Source organism: Neophocaena asiaeorientalis, unplaced genomic scaffold (assembly GCF_003031525.2).
Source record: "Neophocaena asiaeorientalis asiaeorientalis breed wild unplaced genomic scaffold, Neophocaena_asiaeorientalis_V1.1 scaffold43, whole genome shotgun sequence".
In the NCBI taxonomy this organism is placed as follows: Eukaryota; Metazoa; Chordata; class Mammalia; order Artiodactyla; family Phocoenidae; genus Neophocaena; species Neophocaena asiaeorientalis.
Window position 1 is genome coordinate 497,411 of NW_020173674.1, and position 16,495 is coordinate 513,905.

A 16,495-nucleotide genomic window follows, 5' to 3' on the forward strand; every position below is an offset into this window, starting at 1 on the left:
GGACCGAGCCACGCGCGGCCGCGCACGGGCCGGGGTGGGGGCGGGAGGCCTCCCCATAACGCCGCCGCCCTCTCCTCGCGCCGCAGGATGCGCTACGTTGCCTCCTACCTGCTGGCCGCCCTCGGGGGCAATTCCTCCCCCAACGCCAAGGACATCAAGAAGATCCTGGACAGCGTGGGCATCGAGGCGGACGACGACCGGCTCAACAAGGTAGCCGCCTCGCTGGGGCCCGAAGCCCCCGGTCTGCTCTGTACTCCGTACAGGGGGACCCCTCCCTTACCCGACCCGGCGTTTCCCTTTGGGAAAGTGTAGGTTCCTGCTGATTTCTGCCAGCCCATATGGTTTTGGGGTTGCTTTGATGTACTGGTATAGCCCGAAGGAAGAAAAAGTGGGGGTGAAACCAGATCTCAGCTCAGAAACACAAGTCACGTGTAATTGAAGGTTTCTTAGTAATTTTTTTTTTTAATGAGAGCGGTGATGTTCATCTTGATCTGGTTTTCTTTCACCCAACTTGGTGAAAGTTACTTTGACACGTGTTGAGTGTAAAGTGAGATATTTTGCATCCTTTCTCAGCAGTAAGTTTTGGTGTTAGTTTTTACACGCAGGGCGTCTCAGTTCACCTGTCCTGCGTCGGTCGTGACGGCTGTGCTGGGTCCAGGGGTGTGATGGTAAGCCTCGTAAACTAGGCCACTCCTCTCTTTTAGGTCATCAGTGAGCTGAACGGAAAGAACATCGAGGACGTCATTGCCCAGGGTGAGGTTCTGTCCGGGGCTTTCGTTTTCACGGTCCATTCTAATTCCTGCCGGTCAGCCTGTGACCTGCCAGGTTTCGCTTGTGGACCAGAGCACCTTAGAAGCCTTACCCAGAGGAGTGAGCAGGGTTTCAGTGGGCTCAAGCCGCGGGCGCTTCTAGACAGTTCCGGGACAGGGCGCCCGTGCTCTCACTGGGCTTTTGTAAACAAGTCTTTCCACCCCTTCTTGGGGTGCTAGGGCTGACCACAGGCCCCTGCCCTGTGGTATCAGACTGGAGTATGTGGGACTTGTCTGGAAGTTGAGCTCTTGGGGAGCTGTTTCTGTCCTTGGGTCCGTGACGGGGCAAAACCAGTTCAGCAAACAGTCTGGTCTGTGAGCTCGCTGCTGGACACTGGAGCAGCGGACTTTACCTGCCTGATTGTAAACATGTTTGTCTAGCTTACCTCCAGGGTAGGGCGCTGTGGTCTTGTAGCCCTGCTGGAGGGACTCCTAGAAGCCAGTTTCTGGCAGTGGCAACAGACTCTCCTGTGTCGGAGAACAGGAATCTATGACGTGGATCCTAATACGTTGGGCTAAGTGTCTGGTTACTTTTTTTTTTTTTTTATTTTGTGGTACGCGGGCCTCTCACTGTTGTGGCCTCTCCCGTTGCGGAGCACAGGCTCCGGACGCGCAGGCTCAGCGGCCATGGCTCACGGGCCCAGCCGCTCTGCGGCATGTGGGATGTTCCCGGACCAGGGCACGAACCCGTGTCCCCTGCATCTGCAGGCCGACTCTCAGCCACTGCGCCACCAGGGAAGCCCTCGTTACTCTTGAGTAACATTGAGGCCGGGCTCCTGCTGTGGTTTCACCTCTCCCTTCTGATTTCTGTAGGTATTGGCAAGCTGGCCAGCGTGCCAGCTGGCGGGGCTGTGGCCGTCTCTGCTGCCCCAGGAGCTGCAGCTCCTGCTGTGGGTTCTGCCCCAGCCGCAGGTAAGTGGAGGCTCAGGCAGCTGTCTCTGCAGACACACTGGGGTCTTTGCTGGGAGTGTGGCCTGCACCGCGGGCATTTCTCACCACGCTCTTTCTCCCTGCAGCAGAGGAGAAGAAGGAGGAGAAGAAGGAGGAGTCAGAAGAGTCAGATGACGACATGGGGTTTGGCTTGTTTGACTAGAGCCCACTCCCCTGCAAATAAAAATCTGTTGACGTATTTCTTGAGCTGCCTGTGAGCCCTTCGTCAGAGTGTGGTGTCTGCATCCTAGTCTCATCCCGGGATGAACCAAGGCCCTTGCGCGATGAGGTGGAGCGGGTTGCCTGAAGAGCCAGGAGTGGAGTGCCTGGACGGGGAGCACTTTCTGTGTGTCTTGAGTGTGGCCAAGCCTTGAGTCCCCTTCTTGGGCATGGTCCTGGCTCCTGGACTGCCAGGGCCTTCCTAGGAAATGAGGCCTTCAGGGGGACGCCCACGAACACTTGAAAAGCAGGGGTGGGTGGTCTCTGCCCTGTGAGGTGGGTCAGGCTAGTTGAGGTCAGCAGCTCCCGCAAGGCTGAGAGAGCCTCAGTTACGCACAGGAGATGTGCTGGTGGGTGTGTGGTCCCCAGATGTCAGTGTGGGGGTCAGTGCCCCGGCTCTACCTCTCCCCTGAGCAACTTGGACTTACCTCCTCTGAGCCTGTGTCCCCAGCTGTCTGGTGGGCCAGTACCTTGGCTGGGTAGATCCAGAAGTGGTTTGTGGGCAGCAGTGTTGGGCTGCGTGCTTGCTTGTCGGGCCCGCCCATGCTCTTCCTGCCAGGCTCTGGCCTAGAATGTGGGGCATAGGGGAGAGGCCCTCCCACTTGCCCACCCAAGCACCATCCTGGCCCTGCAGTGCAGCTATTGGCAGTCGCCCAGCAGTGCCAGGCCACCCAGTAGATGCTCAGCTTTGCTTTCTGAAGGCTGTGGTGTGCCAGTGGTAGGCCAGTGTGAAGGACTTGCTTCTATGGGCTTGTAGTTCTGGAGGAGAGTAATGAGTGTGGCACGAGACAGCAGGGCTGGGTGCGTGGGGGGCCCTCCCTCAGGAAGAGGCCCCAGGGCAGGGGTGTTCATGGGTGGAGGGAGAGGGCTGAGGGCCTTTTTGCTACCCAGAGAAGTGGGGATTAGAAGAGGGCCTTGGGGGAGGGGGTGTGGGACATGGGGCTAAGGGGGAATGAGGAGTCCTAGCAGTGTGGGGTGCAAGGGGAAAGTATGAGTGGGGTGAGAGGTGGGGCTGTGGATACCCAGAGACACAGGTGGCAAGGGGCCGTGGTCCAAGGTTAGGGTAGAGACGGCCCACCAGAGGAGTGACGCAGGGTCCAGGAGCAGAGCTCACAATCCCAGCCTTGGAGGCTGAGGAGAAGGGCCTTATGTGGGCCAGAGGACACCGTGGGAGTGGGGACATGACACCTCCCTGGCAGTCAGCAGATACCAGGGCTTCTCCTCTGTGCAGACGGGGAGAGGGGCAGGTCCACTCCCACCCCAAGCCAGGATTCTAGGAAGATCCACCCTGTTCCTGGCTGTAGAGCTCCTGGGGCCTGGTGGGAGGGAGGGATATGTACCCAAAACAAGTCAGACAGGGTGTGGAAATGGGAGCAGAGGTCTCCCGGCACTGGGGTAGTGCCACCCTCCAAGCCCCACAGTCCCTTGGAAACGGGGAGGGCATGGGCTCTGGCCTCTCCTTGGAGCAGGTTGCAGGGATGGCCTGCTTAGGTTCCTGGCTCAGCTTGCACTGTCCCGGTCCTCTTTGGCACCCTGGTGAACCCCTGAACTTCGCAGGCTGGCCCTGGGGGTCTGTTCCATCCCCACTGTGTCACACCCCTTGTCCCCTGCTGCATCCAGCAGCATCCCCAAGGGCTCAGCCACCCTTATGGGGCCACATCCTCTGCCCTGCCTCCATCCCACCCAAGCATTTGGGGTTCTAAGTCAAATTCCCTCATCCCCCTGCCTTCCCCATTCCCAGCACCCACAGCACCCAGACCTGGGCTCCCCTCTCCTAATTCCCCCACCCGGGGCCTTTGAACGTCCTGTAGGTGGGTGGCCCTTTGCTTTCCCATGTTAATAGTGTCCACACACCTCTTCGCCCTTCTCAGTCCTTATCTGAACGTAATAGAAACCATCTCTCCCACTCCCTCCCCCAAGTGGGGCAGGGTTTGTGTAGACTTTGCTCACTGCTCACGGGCACCCGTGCTGGCCCCCATGCCAGGCGCACATGGTGCTAAGCATGGGTGGCTTGGAGCACAGAGGCTGAGGACTGGGTGGCATGACGCCAGAAGGCCCTGTCCTGGGGAGGCCCTGCTCTGGCTTCATCTGGGCCTCGGGGCTGGGGGTCGTGCAGCCCCAAGCTGGGTCCTGAGCCAAGCTCCAGCCAGAGGAGCTAGTGTTCCTGGGGAGACGGATGCACACTGGCTGCCCACTGCCCAGCACAGACAAGCCCCTCGTTTGGGAGGTGTGGTGAGGTGCAGGGCTGGCCCCTGGATCCAAGCCAGTTTAGGCCTGCCCTACAGTCCAGGAGAAAAATGCGGAAGCTGGCAGGAGGTGACATCACCAGGAACGTTCCACCTGTTGGGGCAATTAGTGAGGCGGGACAGGGCTTGAGTCATACCCACGTAGACCCCACAGCCTGAGGAGCTGGGGCAGGACGCAGGTCGAACCTAGGTTAGTGCCAAGGTGGAGCCGGGCGCGTGGCGGGCAGGGCTGGGTCGGGATGTGCGGTGTGGGTCTGCCACGCCGGTGTTATCTCTAGAAGCCTATGTGTGATTCGCGTGCGCCCCGTATGTTCATGGGTAAGTCTGTGGATAAGTCGGTGGGTCCTTCAGGTCCCTGACCCTCGGCGAGCTCCGCAGTGTCCCGGGTTGGTGTTGTAGGCCGACCCCCGAGGGAGGGGGCGGATGCTGCCCAGACAGCAGGGCCCTCCCCTCGTGGGTATCCAGCTCAGACTGCGGTCGTCCCGGACCTGAGCTCGACCATCTCCACACCTCTGGGCCACTTGGTGTCCCCTCCCGCCGTCGACGATGGCGGGGTGGGGAGGTGGGGAGGCAGCGGGAGGTCAAGGTTGTGGACTCTCGTCCGGGCCTGGCCAGTGTCTTTGGCGGGGCCGCAGGTGTCGCGTCTCAGGGCCCAGTGGCCTGGACAGCGGGCGGCGAGGTGGTGGTGGTGGGGCGGCGGGGACGGGGTCTCAGAGCCTGGGCCGGGGCTCCGGGCGGGGTCTCTGGGTCGAGACGGGCTTCCGGAGAGGGGCGTGGTCTCGGGGCCGGGCTTCGGCCTGGGTGGGCCCTCGGGGCCAGAGACGGGGCTCCAGGGCCCGCCCCGAGGGCGCGGCCGTTCCCCGCGCGTCCCAATTGGGCCGCGCGTGCCGGCTCCGCCCCGCCCCCCGCTAAAATCACCGCCTCCGCCTCCTCCCCCGGCAGCTTCTCCACCTCCGCCGGCTGAGACCGCGAGCCACAGCGACTGCGGGGCCGGCCGGCCGGCTCTGGCCCCGGCTCCAGAGCGAGCGGCGAGCGCGCGGCGCACAGCGAGGCCGGCCGCCCGCGGAGCCCGGAAGCCCGGCGGGCCGCCGCGATGTTCCCCAGGGAGACGACATGGAACATCTCGTTCGCAGGCTGCGGCTTCCTCGGTGTCTACCACATCGGCGTGGCCTCCTGCCTCCGCGAGCACGCGTCCTTCCTGGTGGCCAACGCCACGCACATCTACGGCGCCTCGGCCGGGGCGCTCACGGCCACGGCGCTGGTCACCGGGGCCTGCCTGGGTGAGCGGGCCGGCGGGGGCTGGCGTGTGGTCTTCGTGAGCGCGGAGCGCCCCGCTCCGTCCGCACAGAGCAGCGGGCCGGGCCGCGGGGACCGTGGGGGCCTTGGGGTCTCTGCCCGAGACCCCGACCGAGGCTCCAATGCCGGACGCCGACGAGGGGCGGGGCCTGCCTTGTTTTCTTCCGAGGGTGCCCGGGGATTGGGGTAGGGCCCTGCGCGCCTCTGAGCGGAGGCTGCCGCCTAGGGCCCGCCCCTCGGGCGCAAAGGTTGGGGGGCGGGCAGGTGCAGCACGAGCTCTTTCGTTGGAAAGAGAAAGTAGTTCGTGGGCGGGACCGCGAGAGTCGGGGGAGAGGCCTAGGCCGTCCTCCTGCCCCGGGCACCCGGCCGGGTGGCAGCGGTCACTGTCTCCTGGGGCTACGGCATTCCGGACTGCCATGGCCCCGGGACTGGGAAAGGGTTGGCCTCTGAGGAGCGCGTCCGGGCACTGTGGCCTGGTGCCTCCCGAGGGCGCCTAGAGGAGGAGCCGGCAGGTCAGACCTGGGCCCGGCCAGCGCAAGCTCTCTGCCGCCTTCGCCTTCCTGGCGCACGGCCCACTGTGGGCCTGGGGCCCTCTGTGGACTGCGGCCAGACGTTTTTGCCCACCCCGTGGGGTGAGAGGTGCTTTAGGACTCTGCAGCCCCGGAGTCGGCTTCCTCCACCCACACGCTTCCGGCGGCCAGCGCGAGTGATGTTTACAGCACACGGAGTCCTCGGAGTGCTGCCCGGCCCCCAGCCGACTAGGGCAGCCAAAGTAACAGAGGGCATGAGCTTCTGGAATGCCCTGCCCATCAGGAGCCTGTCCAGTGTTCTCCTCTGCACCCTGCCGGTGGCCTTTCCCCTGAGGAGGGTGGGGTGGAGGGAGCACAGCTCTACATTCTTGGGACCTGGGAATTCACCACTGTGGCCCTGCCCCTCCTCCTCACGGAGGCTTTCAGGCCAGTGCTTCCCAGACCGCCGTGCTGGTCTCAGGTCCGTGGTACCTCGTAGAGGACATGGTCCCATGGCGCCTCCCCCTCCCCACTCCCAAGAATCCTCTTTCTCACGGGTGGGAGTGATCTTGGGCAGCTGGAGTCCCCACAACTTGGCGGGTGTTGGCTCCACGCTGCCCCCCTTCCTGACCTGGGGGATGGTCCTCAGCTCCTCCCCGAGGCCTTGCTACTCCCTGACTAGCCCTGGGCCTGCTCCCACCCTGGCTTTGTCCCAGGCCAGTGCCCATGGGCCCCCAGGAGGAATGTCGGGGGGTTGCTTGCTCTTGGCTGCAGTGGGATGTGAGTGTGCTTCCCCAGGAGTGATGCGGCCCCGCTACGTCCCACCTCAGGCCCCTGGGCCTGTGGGGCCCCTGGGCTGCGCTGGGGTCAGTGCATCTGGATCCGGCCCAGCGGGTGAAGGCTGAGCCTGGTCAGAGCTGAGCCTCTGCCTTCTACCCTTCCCCGGGGTGGGGGCTGGGTGCCATGTCATGCCAGGCCCAGTGACTCACAGATCAGGGTGGGCAGTTGGGAAATACGGGCAGAGGGTAAGTCGTGGCCCCAGCTGTCTGCCCTCCCAGCAGCCCCTCTCTCCCCAGGAGCAGGTGGCAGAAGCCGCAGCTGTGGGCCAGGCTCCACGGTGGACACTGAGACTCCTCTAGGGTAGAAAGGGGTGCCGAGAGTCTGTGCCGTAGACCCTGGGTCTGGAGCCCTGGGGAGTGTGCGAAGCCCAGGAGTGCTGGCCCCTGACCCTTGCCCCTGCTGCTCCAGGGGAGGCTGGTGCCAACATCATTGAGGTGTCGAAAGAGGCCCGGAAGCGGTTCTTGGGCCCACTGCACCCCTCCTTCAACCTGGTGAAGATCATTCGAGGCTGCCTGCTAAAGACCCTGCCTGCTGACGGCCACGAGCGCGCCAGCGGCCGCCTGGGCATCTCCCTGACCCGCGTCTCCGATGGCGAGAACGTCATTATAACCCACTTCAACTCTAAGGAGGAGCTCATCCAGGTGGGCCCTGGGGGCCACACTGGGGGTTCAGTAGGGACCCCAAGGCCCCTGCTCACTGTCTCCCTCTGTCTCTGCCCCACAGGCCAATGTCTGCAGCACTTTCATCCCTGTGTACTGTGGCCTCATTCCTCCTTCCCTCCAGGGGGTGGTGAGTATCTCCTGGGCACCTTCCCTGGGTGACAAGAGCCGGCTCCTCTGTGGGCTGTGGGACAGGGAGGCGGGGAGGAAGCCATCTGTGCCTCCCCACGCCGGCCCCTCACTCCTGCCTCTGCCCGTTGCCTCACTTCCCCCAGAGTTACTCAAGAGCCAGGCCAGCCCTGCGCAGATGCACCCCCCACCATCTGGCCATCTGCTCGGTGGCCAGTGCCCAGTGGGTGAAACGCCCAAATGAAATAGCCACGGGGGGGCAGCCCGGCTGTCCCCGTGTGACCCCGTGTCCCTGCCACAGCGCTACGTGGATGGCGGCATCTCAGACAACCTGCCGCTCTACGAGCTCAAGAACACCATCACAGTGTCCCCGTTCTCGGGCGAGAGTGACATCTGCCCACAGGACAGCTCTACCAACATCCACGAGCTGCGCGTCACCAACACCAGCATCCAGTTCAACCTGCGCAACCTCTACCGTCTCTCCAAGGCCCTGTTCCCGCCCGAGCCCCTGGTGAGGCCAGACCTCCCCGCCGGGCACCGGGGGCGCCGGCTACGGCCCGCACAGCCTCTCCACTGGGGCAACCCGTCCAGCCTCTGTCCACCCTGGACCTGGTCCTGAATCCAAGTTAGCTTGCAGTGGGGCAGGGTGGGGTGGTGGTTCAGGGACACTGGGGACTCTATCAGGCACGTCTGGCTCCCCTGCCCCAGATTATGCATCCCTCTGCCTCAGGTGCTTCGAGAGATGTGCAAGCAGGGCTACAGGGATGGCCTGCGCTTCCTGCGGCGGAACGGTGCGTGGGGGTTGCCTAGGCAGCCGGGTGGGCTCTGCGTGGCTGTCCTCTGTGGGCCAGCCAGCCTCAGCCGTGCTGATGGCCTATCGCCCCCCCCCCGCCCCACCCCAGGCCTCCTGAACCGGCCCAACCCCTTGCTGGCGCTGCCTCCCACCCGCCCTCCTGCCCCCGAGGATGAGGACGCACAGGAGGCCGAGGTGGCCACGGAGAGGACCGGAGTGAAGGACCACTTGCAGCCACCTGGGGAGGATCACATCCTCGAGCACCTGCCCTCGAGGCTCAACGAGGGCATGTGGGGTTGGCGGGAGCGGGGGACCTGGGGGGATGGGGGGCAGAGGGGTCCTGGGCTCCACCTCCCTCCCCTACCGACCTCGCACCAACCTCCCTCCTGCACCCACAGCCCTGCTGGACGCCTGCATGGAACCCACGGACCTGCTGACCACGCTCTCCAACATGCTGCCCGTGCGTCTGGCCACGGCCATGATGGTGCCCTACACTCTGCCGCTGGAGAGCGCCGTGTCCTTTACCATCCGGTGCGGGGCAGGAGGAAGGGGTGCAGGGACGAACTCTGGATCATCCCCGGGTGGTGGGCACTCGAGGGAAGAAAAAGGCGGCCGGTTTAAGGGGCTGCAGAGATGCCACGTCGGGGTCCCAGAAGCCAGGCACAGACGGAGGTGGGGTGGGGCGGGTGTGAGGTTTGGGCCACAGCCCCTGAGGCTATGCCTTGTGCCCCGCGCCAGCTTGCTGGAGTGGCTGCCCGACGTTCCCGAGGACATCCGCTGGATGAAGGAGCAGACGGGCAGCATCTGTCAGTACCTGGTGATGCGCGCCAAGAGGAAGCTGGGCAGCCACCTGCCCTCCAGGTGAGCTCCTTGCTGCCCTGTCCACCCCGCCTGCAGCTTCAGGGGCCCCCACGAAAGCCCTCCCTCCCTCCCTCGGTCCTTTCCCCGCCCGCAGGCTGTCGGAGCAGGTGGAGCTGCGCCGCACCCGGTCGCTGCCCTCCGTGCCGCTGTCCTGTGCCGTCTACAGCGAGGCGCTGCCCAGCTGGATGCGCAACAGCCTGTCGCTGGGGGACGTGCTGGCGAAGTGGGAGGAGTGCCAGCGGCAGCTGCTGCTGGGCCTCTTCTGCACCAACGTGGCCTTCCCGCAGGACGCCCTGCGCATGCGCACCCCTGCCGGCGCGGCCCTCGTGCCCCCGCAGCACCCGCCCGGCTCGCCCCCTTGCTGAGAGCCGCCCGCTCCGGCCTTCCCCGCCCCCGGTGCCGAGGGCCGGGCCCCCCGGCTTCCCTGCCCCGTGAGGCGGGGCCCCGGGGCCAGCAGAGAGAGGAGATGGGGGTCCCTCACGCTGCCCGAGGGGGCTTTGCTGTCAACCAACCACTAACTCGCTACACTGAGGAGGGAGGGGAGTGGAGTAGCCCTCCCCTCGCAGAGGGCCCCCTGTCTGTGCCTTAACCTCCCCTTCCAGGCCCCGCCCTGGGGCTGGGGACTCCTGCACCTGCGGCCCCTGCCCAACACCCACACCCGCGAGTGCAGTATTACTCCTGAGAACTTTGCACCTGTTCCTCCCTCTACATTTTTCTCATTTGGCTGAAGAATGTGTGTGAATTATTTATTTTTGCCAAAGCAGATGTAATAAATGCCGCCGCTCAGCCTTACCTCCTTCACTCGTTGGTGACGCCTCCCCACCCCCGCCGCCCCCAGCTGACCCCCATAGCGTCCAGCCTCAGGCCAGTACTTCCTGGGCTCCCGCTCTCCTGGAGCCTGGCACTCCGGCCCTGCCAGCCGGGCCTGGGGCTCCCCCCTCAAAGCACTGCGGGCTTCCTAGGCTTCAGCCTGCTCCTCTGGTTGGGACCCTTGGGCACAGCTTTCTAAGGGCCAGTGGAAGTATTGGGGACCAAGATCCTTGCAAGATACAAACAGAACTGTTCAGTTTCTTACCGAGGTGGTGTCTGCACCTCTGCTCCATGGTGCCCTGGGGGCGTGGTGCTGATTTCCCAAACTGAGCTCTGGGGGCCTGCTCCACTGGGGGTGTTTGGCCCAAGGCTCTGTGGGTGGTGCGGGTCTTGCCCTTGTCACCCATGAGCCTCACTGCGAGGTGCACACACCTCGTTCCCCTGTTGCCCTCCCCCCCCCCCACTGTGTCCCCAGTCTCCTGCTGGTATACAGGAGGGATCTGGAATGTTGGGCGGGGCGAGGTCTGTGCCAAAGGGGGCTGGATCCTGTTCTGGGGGGGATGAGGTTTTCTGAAGGCCTTCTCTGCCCTGCCTGGGCAGTCTGAGGGGATGTAACCAGCCCTCCTTGGTGATCACAAGGGCCCATGGGGTGACGGGCGCCTGAGCAGAGCTGGGCACTTGGCTGGGGGTCCAGAGCGCTTAGTCCTGCCGGGTTCAGCCAGCACCTGCCCTCCTGCCCTTTCTCCTCGAGGCACGGGGCAGCGGCAGTAGCCCCCAGCCAACAATAACGGTCGGTAGCGCGACTGCAGGACTGGGAGAGCCGGCTCAGCAAGTCCCCGTGCACCTGTGCCAGGGGCCACCCCCACCTTGGTCTCAAGGTTCTGTCCTATAGGCCCAACCTGTTCTAGTTCAGCAGGATCCCAGGCCCCTGAAGAGGCAGAGGCCTCCAGCCCCCCAGCGCTGTCCGGACAGCTCTGCGAGGCCAGCCCCTCCAGGTGGGTGCCAGGCTGGGGCCGGGGAGGAGGACCCCTGGGAAGATGACGGGATTTTTCTCCCCCCCACCTCAGGAAGGTCACACACAGGCCCCACCCAGAACCTTCTGGCAGCCCTCCCCCAACAGGAACCTGAGTCAGGGCTATGCCCCCAAAGGAGTGCTTGGGGCGCCTGCTGAGACGAGGACCTCCCTCTGCTTCCCCCACCCCCAGCCACTCACCCTCACACGCACAGGCATCTATGCCGCTGATTTAAGTACCATTTTCTTGTATAGTACGCGTTTATTGTTTAAAAATGGAAAAAGAAAATTGGAGAAGTATAGGGAAGAAAGGAAAGTCACCCCACTTCTAGAGAAAAGCGTTGAAAATATTTTGGTCAATTTCCTGCCTTCTTCGTGCACACACTTTGGCGCCTTAAATCGGGATCCTGAGGACTGCCCCCCAACTTTGGCCCTGTGCAGGAAGGGTCCCCAGGGTCATCCCCCCACTATGCGCTCGGACTCTGCCAGGACAGACACTCGGGGTTCGGGCCGTATGCAGGGGCGGGGCGGGCTATGAGGCGAGCACTGGGCCACCGGGGCAATGCCGAGAGGCGGGGACACGGTGGGGACGCGGCGGCGGCTCCGCCAGGGCCGTCGCTGCCGGGGTCCCGGTGCCCGCAGGAGAACAGCCTGGTGTGCAGCAGGTGCGGTGGCAAAGCTCGCAGGTAGCCGCCCGGCTCGTCCCCCCGCCCGCGTTGGCCCCGCACCCCCCGTCACCGCCAGGCGCGCCGATCCCCGCGTGTCGAGGTCAGGGGCTCCGGGGCCCCTTGGGACACGCACTGCGGGGGCAGAGTGGGCTAGGCCCCAGGGTGCGGGCGCTCAGGCAGCCCTTCCCCCCAGCTCCCCGGCCCGGCCACAGCGCAGCTTCCGGCTGGGATGGTCCCCCGGTCCCGTGGAGCCCGCCCGGGGAAGGCGACGGCGTGAGGCGGAGACGTCTCCGCCCCTGTGTCCCCTCCTCTCCGCCTTTCTCAGCCCTGCCCTTTTTGGAGGTCGCCTCCCGCATCCCCCAGGAATGGGTGGGGAGAGAGAATCACAGTCCTGGGCTGGGGGGCGAGGACCAGAGGGGTCCCAGGTGGGGGGCTGTCGCCACGCTGGGGGTTAGCTTTGGGAACTCTGGGGTCCAGGTGTCGTGGGAATGACAGGTGGTCTGATTAGGGGGCAGGGCGCCCCCATGGGGAGGGAGGCCAGTCTGGTGGAGAGCATAGTGCCAGCAGGAGAGCCTGTTAAGCTAGACTCTGAGCTTGTTCCTGACAAGGGCCACAGAAGGCATCGTGGCCCAGGCTGGACCCTGCACCTGCACCCCTTGGGGCCTGGTGCCGGTGGGCGGGGCTGCAGGCAGGGAGGGAGGAGCTTCCCCGCCTGCCAGCTGGCTGGAAGCAAGGCCCAGAGGCCCAGACTCAGAGGCTAAGGACTCTATCAGCCGGGATAGGCTGACACTCCACTGGCCCAGCCCGGCCCGCCCGGTCTCCAGGCCCCGACTCCAGGACACCTTGCGCCAGCCCCACCACCTGCAATTGGGCCACACCTCCCCCAGCTGCCCCTCCTCTCTGGGCCTCCACCTTCCCATCCCCACCGCTCCAGCTTAGCCCTCAGCCACCTTTGCCCCTCACCCTCTCTGCCTCCACTTCTCCTCTCCCCTCATTTCTCAGCTCTGCTCAGGCCCTGACTTCCCCTTGGCTTCACAGCGCCCAAGGCTGAGACCCCCGCCATGGCCAGCCCCGGGAAGCCTGGGGCTGGGGAGAACCAGGAGGAGGAGGGGTGGGACAAGGGGCACGCCCCAGGGCCACTGGCAGCGACACTGGAGCAGGCCCAGGAGCTGTTTCTGCTGTGCGACAAGGAGGCCAAGGGCTTCATCACCCGGCACGACCTGCAGGTGAGCCCCCAGCTCCAAGAGGCCTCCCACCCCAGGGCTGACCTTGGCTACTCAGCCTTGCCATCCTTGCCCGGCCAGGGCCTGCAGAGCGACCTGCCCCTCACGCCCGAACAGCTGGAGGCTGTGTTTGAAAGTCTGGACCAGGCGCACACCGGCTTCCTCACCGCTCGAGAGTTCTGCCTTGGCCTAGGTGAGCCCGGCCCCTGAGCCCCACCCCCTACCCCGCTGCTCAGACACCCTCCGCTGGCACATATGGGACTCTCTGGGGCCCACAGCCCACATGGGTGGCAGGCCGTGCTTCTCCCTGGCCTCCCTCCGGAGCACAGGCTGGTGTCTGTACACTCAGGCACCGCGGGAAGCCCCCCAGATGCTGTGGCATATGTGGAGTGGAGATGACCTGCTCCCTGACCCAAACCCAGGTGGGACTGGGAGCCAGGCATGCCTCATTTTGGCCCGAGCCCAGCTGTCACCTCCCATTCCCAGGACAAGAATCGGACCAGAATAAGGAAGAAAAACAGGAAACTGGGCTCAGAGAAAGGGCAGGATATGCGGGGGGCGGGGGTGGGCTGGGCTGGGGGTGGTGACCCAAAGCCGGGTGATCTCTCCCTCCCATGCCCGCAGGGAAGTTGGTGGGGGTGGAGCCTGCCCCGGGGGCTCTGCCCTCCCAGGCTCCTCAGGCTCCAGAGGAAACCTTCGAGGCGGGCTGGTCGGATGTGCGAGGCCCCGGGGGCTCCCTGGAGGAGGAGGACGAGGAGAGATTCTGCTCTGCGCTGGAGCAGCTGGGGGTGGCCCGGGTCCTGGGCGAGTGAGTCGGCACTGGCCCGGCTCCCGTCACCCTCACCTGCTCTCTGTCCGCCTGCATGCTGCCTCTCCGCGTCGCCTGCATGTCTGTTCCCAGGCAGGGTCCCTAGACCGGGTCTGGGCCGCTCCTTCTCTCCCAGCAGCAACTACTCAGTGCCGGGCCTGATTTCCCACAGAATTTGCATTTCAGGAGGCAGCAGCCAGGGCTGCGCCCAGCACAGGCACAGCCCTGTGTACACAAGGACACAACCCCACGCACACACTCCTCCTGGCCACACAAGCCCCGCACAGGCACAGACCCCCACAGGGGTGAAAGCACCCAGGAGAGGGATGCCCAGCTTGTGCAAGACTACGAGTGCCTCTGGGGGCTTCTTACCCTGCAGGGTGGGGTGGGGAGTCCCTGCTTCAAAAAACGGGAGAGCGAGCACGAGAGGACGGTGCGATGTCTGTACGAAGATATGGAGCGGCAGCTTGGCGAGCAGCGCCGGCGCCTGCGGAGTCAGGTGGGCCCGCAGCGCCGCCCCGCGCCCAGCCCAACCCCGGACGCGCGGGTCTCCCCGGCCCCGCCTTCTCCGAAGTGGTCCCACCCGCGTCCCTGCCGCTCCGCCGCCGCGGGGGCTCAGGTGTCCCCGCGCGTCCTAGGACGTCCCCCGGGAGGAGCGGAGAGGCCGCCTAGAGCTGGAGCTGCAGAGTCGCGAGCAGGAGCTGGAACGCGCGGGGCTGCGGCAGCGAGAGGTGAGCAGCTGCCCGGCGGTCCCGGCCGGGAGGCGTGCACAGCGGTCCAGCCCAGGCCTCATCCTCACCGTCCCCCATGCTACTCCCCGGCGTCCTTGAGGCCCTTGGGCCTCTGTTCCCAGCCCCGGAATTGTTGGGAGTCAGGGGCAAACGCAGCATCCCGGGGACGTGCGGGGGTTCTCTCCAGCCTCGATCCCTCCACACCCCAGTTGGAACAGCAGCTGCAGGCCCGGACCACCGAGCAGCTGGAGGCGCAGGCGCAGAACGCCCAGCTGTGGCTGGCCAACGAGGCGCTGCGGGCGCAACTGGAAGGGGTGCAAGAGCAGCTCCGCAGACTAGAGAGCGACTTGCTGGGCCGTCGGGAGCAAACCCAACGGTGCTGGGGGGCGGGGATGGGGTTGGGCCCTCAGGGGCGGACTCCGAGAAGGGTCGCGAGAAGGGTCGCGTTTGGAGCCCAGGGCTCCCATCCCACCCCGTCCCAACCCCACCTCCAGGGTCTCCGTGGGGCAGGGTCCTCCAGGGGGTCGTGGGGCACCCCGAGGAGCCTCCCTGCACCCAAGTCACCACCTCCGTCCTGCAGAGACGTGGTCACGGTCTCGAGGAACATGCAGAAAGAGAAGCTCAGCCTCCTGCGGCAACTGGAACTGCTCAGGTGCGTCAGGAAGGGGTCAGCCCAGCTCCTAGCTCCCAAACAGTCCCTCTCACTGCCCCATCCCACTGCAAGGAAGTCCTTCCTTGTGTCTGCCCTCCATCCATCATGCTGCAGCTCCAGGCAGACACCTCTCTTCTGGTCTGAGGGAGCGCCAGAGCCCGTGCCTGCATTCCCCACCTAGGAATGCTGCCTCTTGAGACCTCTCAGAACCCCTGGACTCCTATTCCCAGGGAGCTGAACACGAGGCTACGAGACGAGAGGGACGTCTGTGAGACCGAGCAGCTGGTCAGTGGCCACAGGAAGGCTCTGACCACGGCCCCCCTGCTGGGGCCCCCCCGCTGCTGTTCCTGCTGTTGTAGTAGCTGGGCTCGCCCCCCCAGACGCGGCTCTGGCCACCTTCCCAGTGCTCGCTGACCAGCCCGAGTGACTCACTGGGCGTTACTTGGTTACTCGGAGAAGCTGCCCCTTGAAGGCGACTCCTCGTGGTTGGGGGCTGCCCATCCTGGCTGGGGGTTCTACCCAGTAGGCTGCCTGGCCTGCCTGACTTGCTGACGTGAAGGAACTAATCCTGGGTGGGCAGGGTCTCACCGTGCCTCCCTGCCGGTCCTCACCCTACCCCCATCCCACCAAAACCAGCAGAAAACTCCCTCTTCCAAATAAAGTCCACTGACTTCAACCTCCTCGGCCTCCTGTGTGTGTGTGTGTGGGAGCCACAACATTTGAGAGGTACACGCATGAGATTTCCATCGTCCACGCGTGTCCCTGGTCATGTCCCCAAGCCCTCACTGTCCGTCATAGCTGTAGGAACCAAGGGACTGAGGCCGCTGACTCCCAGGAAGCAGCAGGCGGGGTTCCCTGCCCACCCCCAGCCTCAGTCAGTCACCCCCTCCCCAAGCCAGTCCTCACACAGTCCTGGGTGGGCTAGCTCAGCCCACTGGAGTCCTGAGTGGAGGCGCCGGGGGTAGGCCTGAGCTGTCCCCCTGCCCCTCCGCCCTGCCAGCGCGAGCCTCGGGCAGGGAGCTGGGGATGAGTGCTGCCACCGTCCACGCAGAGCGGCTCCCAGCGACTGTGCCGCCTCAGGGCCCACCTGGGACTCCCCTTCCCCTTCTACTCCCGCTCTCAGGTCCCCAGCGCAGCGGGTGGGCAGCCTCTGCCCTCTCTCCTTCACCTCCCCCCACCACTCCCAGGCGATGCCCTCCAAACTGGACTCTCACACTGACCCCAGGCCTCCCCTCCAGGCCGTCCTCCCAACGGCGCCCAGAGAGGCTCCGGTCTGCATCTGACCGCACCTCCAGAGACT

General features: G+C 65.0%; 4 protein-coding genes and 1 non-coding gene across 6 annotated transcripts; all 5 read left to right on the forward strand.

The window, feature by feature from the left end:
- Nucleotides 1-54: 54 nt before the first annotated feature.
- Nucleotides 55-1,946, forward strand: RPLP2 (ribosomal protein lateral stalk subunit P2). Its single transcript, XM_024749072.1, has 4 exons — nucleotides 55-210; nucleotides 705-753; nucleotides 1,623-1,721; nucleotides 1,826-1,946. Exons 1-4 carry the CDS (start codon nucleotides 88-90, stop codon nucleotides 1,900-1,902), a joined length of 348 nt encoding a protein of 115 aa, XP_024604840.1. The 5' UTR covers nucleotides 55-87; the 3' UTR covers nucleotides 1,903-1,946.
- Nucleotides 784-918, forward strand: LOC112402554 (small nucleolar RNA SNORA52). The gene has a single exon (XR_003003728.1). It is a non-coding gene; the product is annotated as a small nucleolar RNA SNORA52 (small nucleolar RNA).
- Nucleotides 1,947-5,146: 3,200 nt separating the features above from the next.
- Nucleotides 5,147-10,083, forward strand: PNPLA2 (patatin like domain 2, triacylglycerol lipase). Of its 2 annotated transcripts, none has more exons than XM_024749059.1 (9): nucleotides 5,147-5,484; nucleotides 7,258-7,490; nucleotides 7,573-7,638; nucleotides 7,939-8,148; nucleotides 8,368-8,428; nucleotides 8,540-8,725; nucleotides 8,829-8,961; nucleotides 9,169-9,291; nucleotides 9,386-10,083. In XM_024749059.1, exons 1-9 carry the CDS (start codon nucleotides 5,298-5,300, stop codon nucleotides 9,654-9,656), a joined length of 1,470 nt encoding a protein of 489 aa, XP_024604827.1. In that variant the 5' UTR covers nucleotides 5,147-5,297; the 3' UTR covers nucleotides 9,657-10,083. The 2 variants fall into 2 exon arrangements, with proteins under 2 accessions (XP_024604827.1, XP_024604828.1); XM_024749060.1 differs by having other exon boundaries at nucleotides 8,540-8,716.
- A 2,615-nt stretch (nucleotides 10,084-12,698) lies between these two features.
- Nucleotides 12,699-14,007, forward strand: LOC112402234 (EF-hand calcium-binding domain-containing protein 4A-like). Its single transcript, XM_024749022.1, has 2 exons — nucleotides 12,699-13,197; nucleotides 13,629-14,007. Exons 1-2 carry the CDS (start codon nucleotides 12,843-12,845, stop codon nucleotides 13,814-13,816), a joined length of 543 nt encoding a protein of 180 aa, XP_024604790.1. The 5' UTR covers nucleotides 12,699-12,842; the 3' UTR covers nucleotides 13,817-14,007.
- LOC112402221 (EF-hand calcium-binding domain-containing protein 4A-like) lies at nucleotides 13,868-15,871 on the forward strand. Its single transcript, XM_024749005.1, has 5 exons — nucleotides 13,868-13,882; nucleotides 13,919-14,311; nucleotides 14,451-14,543; nucleotides 14,753-15,195; nucleotides 15,426-15,871. Exons 1-5 carry the CDS (start codon nucleotides 13,868-13,870, stop codon nucleotides 15,607-15,609), a joined length of 1,128 nt encoding a protein of 375 aa, XP_024604773.1. The 3' UTR covers nucleotides 15,610-15,871.
- Nucleotides 15,872-16,495: the final 624 nt, after the last annotated feature.

Bases quoted from the DNA above. Each gene is read 5' to 3' on its own strand.
- PNPLA2 (XM_024749059.1), top strand. From the start codon at position 5,298: ATGTTCCCCAGGGAGACGACATGGAACATCTCGTTCGCAGGCTGCGGC. The intron at 8,429-8,539 runs GTGCGTGGGGGT...GCCCCACCCCAG, and splicing joins GCGCTTCCTGCGGCGGAACG to GCCTCCTGAACCGGCCCAAC. The intron at 8,962-9,168 runs GTGCGGGGCAGG...GCCCCGCGCCAG, and splicing joins GCCGTGTCCTTTACCATCCG to CTTGCTGGAGTGGCTGCCCG.
- RPLP2 (XM_024749072.1), top strand. From the start codon at position 88: ATGCGCTACGTTGCCTCCTACCTGCTGGCCGCCCTCGGGGGCAATTCC. The intron at 211-704 runs GTAGCCGCCTCG...CCTCTCTTTTAG, and splicing joins ACGACGACCGGCTCAACAAG to GTCATCAGTGAGCTGAACGG. The intron at 1,722-1,825 runs GTAAGTGGAGGC...TTCTCCCTGCAG, and splicing joins GGGTTCTGCCCCAGCCGCAG to CAGAGGAGAAGAAGGAGGAG.
- LOC112402221 (XM_024749005.1), top strand. The intron at 14,544-14,752 runs GTGAGCAGCTGC...TCCACACCCCAG, and splicing joins CGGGGCTGCGGCAGCGAGAG to TTGGAACAGCAGCTGCAGGC. The intron at 15,196-15,425 runs GTGCGTCAGGAA...TCCTATTCCCAG, and splicing joins CGGCAACTGGAACTGCTCAG to GGAGCTGAACACGAGGCTAC.
- LOC112402234 (XM_024749022.1), top strand. From the start codon at position 12,843: ATGGCCAGCCCCGGGAAGCCTGGGGCTGGGGAGAACCAGGAGGAGGAG. The intron at 13,198-13,628 runs GTGAGCCCGGCC...CCATGCCCGCAG, and splicing joins AGAGTTCTGCCTTGGCCTAG to GGAAGTTGGTGGGGGTGGAG.